Consider the following 6,924-nt stretch of genomic DNA (forward strand, 5'->3'; position numbering starts at 1 on the left):
AAACCTAACATTTTGTATCAAACGCTTGGAGTTAGCTTAACTAGTGAGTGAGAATGCCACTGAATGTATAATATTTTTTACTTTTTAAAATTAAATCATAACTGTGTACCTTACTGCATTTATGGGGTACAATGTGCTGATTTTATATACAATTTGGAATGTTTACATCAAACTGGTTAACACAATCTTCCCCTCACTTACTTGTGTTAAGATTTTTAAAAGGCCAAAAAAAGTTTTAGGAAAGATATTAACTACTTTTTCCTTACTCCATTACTCAAAAGTAAATACCGATTGAGAGTAGTTTCGTTTCATTAAATTTGATAAAATATTCTTAATAAAATAGTATTAACATTTCCTTCGTATCTAAAATTAACTTCTAGGTTTTTTCATGTCTTTGACAGTTATAGACTGGAAGCTTCCAATGAAAAGCAAAAATAAAATGAATTATTACATAATGCCTATGTGAAATACCTGAGAAACTCTGCACCAAGGTGTAATGAATATGTCAACTTTTAATTTAATACTTTTAATTCTTCATAATACATAAATGTTTATACCCTTGTTTTCCCTCTATAAATGAATTCAAATATGGCAAGATCATATCACATTTACCATCTCTTCTTACAGATAAAAGGAGTCTATCAATTTCCACTCTGAACAATCTTAGTCTTGGAGGAGAAAGAATCTCTGGTCAATGCAACTATAAAACGTGCTGAACAGAATCTACATCTTGTATTTGTTTACAGTTTGTTCTCTTATTCCTTTAAAAATATCAATCTATTATCTCCTTATCAATTTACTTAGCAAAAGCAACATAAAGTATAATAACCTCACAATGTTCTTTAGCCTATGAAACAATTTCTCTTTTAAGATTAATAATTAATTACAAGATTATTAATTATATTATATTATAAGATTAATAATTAATCATGGTTCTGACTGCTAAAGATACGAGTTAAACATTTCCTGAAATCATTATGTACTGGGTTATCATAAGACTATAGAGGGAGGTAGAACATGTTGCAAAGAAGCAAAAGGGAAAAATAAGATAATGCATATCTGCTTCAGTAATTATGAATACAGAAAAACATAAAAGACAAAAATTTGTATAAATTTTTGTATGTATGTATAAAGAAAATACATACATTTATTACATAAATTTACTTGAATACAAAATATTCAGAAATCTAAAGAATAAAGTCTACTTGTTATTGAAAATAGCTTCTTGAATGAAACGAAACATATATATACTATCTGTAGAACTAAGCAAACAAAATAGATGATCAGTAGCCATATGGTTTTAGACTTTTATTTCATGATCATTCTATTAATATTATTTCTAGCCAATCTTCTTGAAAATGATTTATATTTTGTATTGTGTTCAATATCCTCATTAAAGCTCTAGAAAAATAAAAGGAAGTAACACATACAGTTCACAATTTTCAATTTTTTCCACCAAATACTTTTCTATGCACATAGGGAGTCATTTCTGCCATCAAAATACATCATCCGCATAAAGAGAGAAACACCAGTTGTCAAGTGATACATTATTTAACCAACTGAGTTTTTCTGTGCTTCTTTAAATTTTGGAATTGAGGCAAGCACCTCACTGGTCTCACCCTAGTCTTGGTGCTGACAGGTAATCATTAGAAAAAAACAAACCTGGGATTAAGGCCACGGTTAAATGTAAATTAGATTTTAAAAATTTTGAGAGGTGGTAGATATAAGACATGACCTAAGAGGAAAAAAGACAAAAAGTTAAGAAGAGCTTAGGCAAAGGGTGATGAAAAGCAAGCTAAGAAAGGTAAGAACAAAGAAACAGAGTTGAAAAGGATGCCAGAACCAGCAATAAAAAGCAAACTAGGCTAAAAAGCCATGGGCATGGCAAATACGTTAGAGAAAAACACGAAATGGAAGAAATGCAATAGAAGACAAGGGAGATAAAGCAAATATGTTAATTGGCATTTTCAAAGATGGGAATGTAACAAATTCAACAGAAAAGCATATTATGTCCAGGAAAAACAGATACAGAAAGATCAACACAAATACATATCTGTAAAGTTATGTAATTTTAAGAATAAAGGAAATGCTATAGAATATTTCTCAAGCTTTTTACACTGTAAGAACCCACTCCCCAGAACTGAAATGTTAAAGAGTAAGATTTTGTCTGGCAGAATTTGGGGGGGCTGTGAAACACTGTACTAGCTAAGATTTCATTCCTCAAGAATCAAGTGTCACTGCTACTAAAAATCCAAAAGAGTGGGCTTTATACTTTGTCACATCAACATTTATTATTAAGGACAAAAAAACCTTTCAAATGGTGAAATGAATACATGGCATTTATTCATATTCACTATGTATCAAAATAACCATATTGGATCAAAAGGGACATATATACGAGGTCGGACAATTAAGTTCATAGGACACATCCTAGAAAAGTGCTACCTATCACATAAACCATTTCCTTTGGGAAGCTATAAGCCAGCTATGTGCCAATACCAGCACCTAGTCCACCCTTCAAAGTCATTTTGGAACTCTTTTTCCAAAGTGGCCATCAGAGCTGTCATTGTATGAGGTCTGATAATTATGTTCATAAACACATTCTAGAAGAAGCGCTTTGAAGAGTGGACTAGGCTCTGGCATTGGTCCATAGCTTCCCAAGGAGAATACTTCAAAGGTGACTAGTGGTATTTAGCAATGAGGTATGTAGCACTTTGCAAACTTAATTGTCTGACTTTGTACTTAAACTTTAAAGAAATGTCAAAAGTAGGCGAACCATTTATGTAATTGCCAAAAAGTATAGTAGAACCTCTGTAAGTTGGCCACTCAAGGGACTGTAACAAATTAGTCACATATGGAGGTGGCAACATAACAAACTAGGTCCACTGTACTTACTACATACCTGTACTTGCACAGCTTTTATACACATAATTAAAACATAATCATACATACAATATTATACAAAATCAACACATTTATCATTTTTTCATGGTTTAATCATTCTTTCTGAGAAAAGACTCAATCTTGGTGTGTTTCTTATTCTTATTACAAATGTTAAGTGGAGAAAGCACTCTTAATGCTGGCTAAACCACTCAGCACACCTGGGCATTTTTCTGCAGCCAATGACTCCAACTGGATTATCAGATGTCTGGCATCCTCTTGTTTTGGAGTCTCTGCAATTTCTGTATCATCCACTTCATCAGCTGCTTCATGCATTTTTATGCCAATCTATACTTCAGTCAATATCCCTTGGAAAACTGCTTATGGGTCAGGTTCACTACAAGTTGCCACCTCATCATCCATTGCAACAAAACCTTCAAAATCTACTCCTTTGAATTCTACAATGGGAGATGGACTATCTGATCAAACACTTCTCTACCGTTTCTGGCTGAACTTTATTCTAAGCAGAACTAATCCAGAGGACAGAACTGAGAGTGTTAAGTGATGCAGCAGATGAAGTTGCTTCCACAGGTGGATTTGTCTTTTAGTAATGACCCACTACAGGAGCTGGGCTTGGTAGTGCCTTGTAAACGCTTTGGTGATATCTTAATAAAGAGGTTGAATTTCTGAGGTCGTGTTTGGAGGCAGAAATTTCAGTGTCACATTTGTGAGATGATTCACTTGTGGGTGGCCAAGATAGTTGTCTACTGTCAGTAGAACAAACTATTTCTTCTTTTCTTGGTCAATACCCCTCATCCACTCCTCAAATAGGGCACCAGTCATCCATGTGAATGTTTGATCTCCAAGTGAAGGAGAGGTCTTTCAAGTTTCAGGTTCTTGAATGCACGTGGTTTTGCCAATTTATTGATTGCCAAGGGCTTTAGTTTCTCTCCAGATGAGTTAGTGCTAAGCAGAACCATGAAACATTTTTGGAAAGTTTTCCACTCTTACATCTGTCAGCCTTCATCATGAGGCTCCTATCAGGAATCACCTTGAAAAAGAGTCCATATTCATCAGCATTAAAGACATCAGCATCTTTGAGGCCTCTGGTAAAGTCAGGGAGCTTTCTGATAAACTCTTCCACAACTTTCATTGGAACTTCATTGGATTTACCACTTAAGACCTCTGGGAGATCTCATGTTACAATTGAAATTTTTCCAGTCAATCACTTGATGCTTGGAAATCTGCCACCCTGAATCTCTGCAAATTTTTTAGCAACTTCTTGGATCATTGGCCCAGAGATTAGGGTATTAACTGCTCTCTTTTGTTTGAACCAGCTTAATGTGGCTTCCACGATTTCATTTAGGGAAGTGTTCCTCCTTTTAGGTAGTCACTTCCTTACCTTATCTCTCCAAGTACTCATATTCACATTACTGAGTGTTGTTAATTGTGTCTTGCTAATACCAAAATATCCTGCCATCTCTCTCTAGCTGCTGCTTTCCGGAAATGTAAAAGATCAACCTTTCCCTTCAATGTCAGCTCTTTGAGTTCCTTCCTTCATACCTCAATTAACTGTACAATTTTTCAGTAATCGTAAAAATCTCCCACAGCATGTGATAAACAAAAGGTCATTAGTCCTAATCAAAACCATGGTAATAATAAAACATGAAAGAAGAACTTATACTAAAGAAAAAATAATACGACTAGGGGGCAAAGCCCCTATCTTCTACCCCTTCGTGTAGACTCAATTGGTCAAGTTACAGAGAGTAAATTAATACTGTGTGTCACTACCCTAGTGGTCAAGATACAACTTACAGAGGTGGTCAATATACAGAGATTAGTCTTCCACTGAGTACATGTAGTGCATGTCTAGCCTATAAAAATTATATCAACTTAAGAAGGTGGTCAACTGTGGAGGTTCTAATGTAGCTGTACTATGTTACAGTGTCACCAGCGGTCTATCAAAAACCAGTTACTACTCATCCTTGCTTGAGTTTACTTCTGGACCGTACTCTATTCAATTAACCTAAACATCTAATCTTACTTCAACACCACCATCTTAATTATTGCTGCTTAGTTGTGGTCATCAGTCTTGATAAAGATCTACTGAACTTATAGATCCCTAAGTTTCTATTAAAAACAAAAACAAAATATCTGTTAAGAATAACTTCTTTTCATGTATAGTCAAAATTTTGATTATTTTCTCTGTCATATCCATCTGTCCTCTCAATCTGTGAATGTTTTTATTTCAGAGATCATTCTTTTCAGTTTTAAAATTCCCATTTTTCAAATATTTTTGTTTTCTCTGCTGAAATTGACTATTTTTTCATTCACTATAACCATATTTTCTTTTACCTCACTGAAAGTAATTATAATAGTTGCTTTAAAATCCTTTCTAGACAAGTCTTCACATCTGGTTCACCTTGAGTTTAACATTTATTCAGGTCTTTTCCCTTGAGAATGTGATAGAATATCCTGGCTTTTTACATGTTAAGTAATTTTGGATTGATGCTAGACATCGTGACTGTTAGGTTGTGAACTTTGGATTGTTATAATGCCCTGAAAAATACTGTTTCTGTTTTAGCTGGCAATTCATTCACTTAAGACTCAAATCATCGATGTTATCATGTGAAAGACTTCTTTCAATGTAGCCCTTAAGTCAGGTAAAGACTTGGGCTGAGTTTAATACTCAAGAGTTTGAGGTTCCCCTTCTCTGGCTCTCTATTTCTGGATTATCTCTCTACCATCTAGGTTCCTATTCTTGGTTCTGCATAACTGAAAAGATGGCAGGTATTCTTTAAGGGAATTTTAGTTCCCCTACATCTCTGCCACAATGGACAGTGACTCAGATCACAGTTCAGGTTGCTTTCAGTCTGCCACGTATCTGTGGTTCAAAGTTAACCAGAGAATTGGGTCGCTATGATTTTGAGTTCCACTTTTCTGGATCTCTCCTTTTTGCATTCTCACCTCATTTTCCCGCAGCCTTAGTTGTAGTAGGTAACTTTCCCAGATTCTGCTAATCAGAAAAATGGTTGGCTAGTTTTTCTATTGAAGTTACAGACATCTAGAGCCACCATCACAATGGAAACTTGATGCTTATTCTACCCCAATAGCAGGATATCTGAAAATTTTCAAATATCTGGCCAAACACTTGTAAAGGGTAAAAACTTACAATTACCTAAGTCTAGCATCTAACTCTTTTTTATAAATAAACACTAAATATTAAAATTTCTTTGTCCAACAAGAAAAATTAATCCTACTAAGTTCAAACAACATCAAGAGAACAGTTAAATAAATCCTATTAAGTTCAAACAACATCAATCAATCAGCACTCTAAATTCTAAGCAATAGAAATTGCTAACTTAAGAAAATAAGAAATTTATTTAAAAGGTATTAGGCAGCTCACATTACTAAGAAATACAGAGAACTGAGAGAAAATGCAAAGGAGTCAGGGGAGACTAGGTAACAAAGTCCCTGCTGAGATTGCACTACAGGTACCATTTGTATGGACAAGGTTGCTTCTACTTCTGGACCCTGTAAGCCATGGTTGGCACTATTGCTAATAGAAACTAGATGCTGCTGGTGCAAACACTACCAGAAGAAAAACTTCCTGTCCCTTCTTCTCTGGATGGTCCTATTCTAGCATCAAAGCCAGCCTGGAGAGGGAAACAAAAGACTACAGGAGTGCAAAAGGACAGATAACACAAGTCTAATTGGCCAAGCCTAATTTACATGTCTATAAGCTAACTAAAAGGACAAGTTGGGAGATAGTGAGAAGAGAAAGGAAACTAAGTATTTTTTGTTTCTTTGTTTGTTTTTTATTGAATGTTAACTACGTACATTAATGCACTTCTGGGGTACAGTGTGGGGTTTTTCACATGCAATACGAAATACTTCCATCAAACTGGTCAACACAGCCTTCATGCCATTTTCTCAGTTATTGTTTTAAAATGTTCACATTCTACTCTTAGAAAGATTCACTTGTACCCTTGTAAGATAAACCTTAGAAGTGATCCCTCCAATCCCCCTCACTCCACCCATCCC

General features: G+C 34.8%; 1 protein-coding gene across 1 annotated transcript in view; it reads right to left on the bottom strand.

The window, feature by feature from the left end:
* COL4A3BP (collagen type IV alpha 3 binding protein) overlaps positions 1–6,924 on the bottom strand; it is a 116,107-nt gene that overhangs the window by 75,940 nt on the left and 33,243 nt on the right. Inside the window, exon 3 of the mRNA XM_023510862.1 lies at positions 3,892–4,055. Coding sequence (XP_023366630.1) covers positions 3,892–4,055 — 164 coding nt within the window. The remainder of the gene's footprint in view (positions 1–3,891; positions 4,056–6,924) is intronic.

This window comes from Otolemur garnettii, unplaced genomic scaffold, assembly GCF_000181295.1.
Source record: "Otolemur garnettii isolate 467f Iridium unplaced genomic scaffold, OtoGar3 scaffold00017, whole genome shotgun sequence".
Lineage (NCBI taxonomy): Eukaryota > Metazoa > Chordata > Mammalia > Primates > Galagidae > Otolemur > Otolemur garnettii.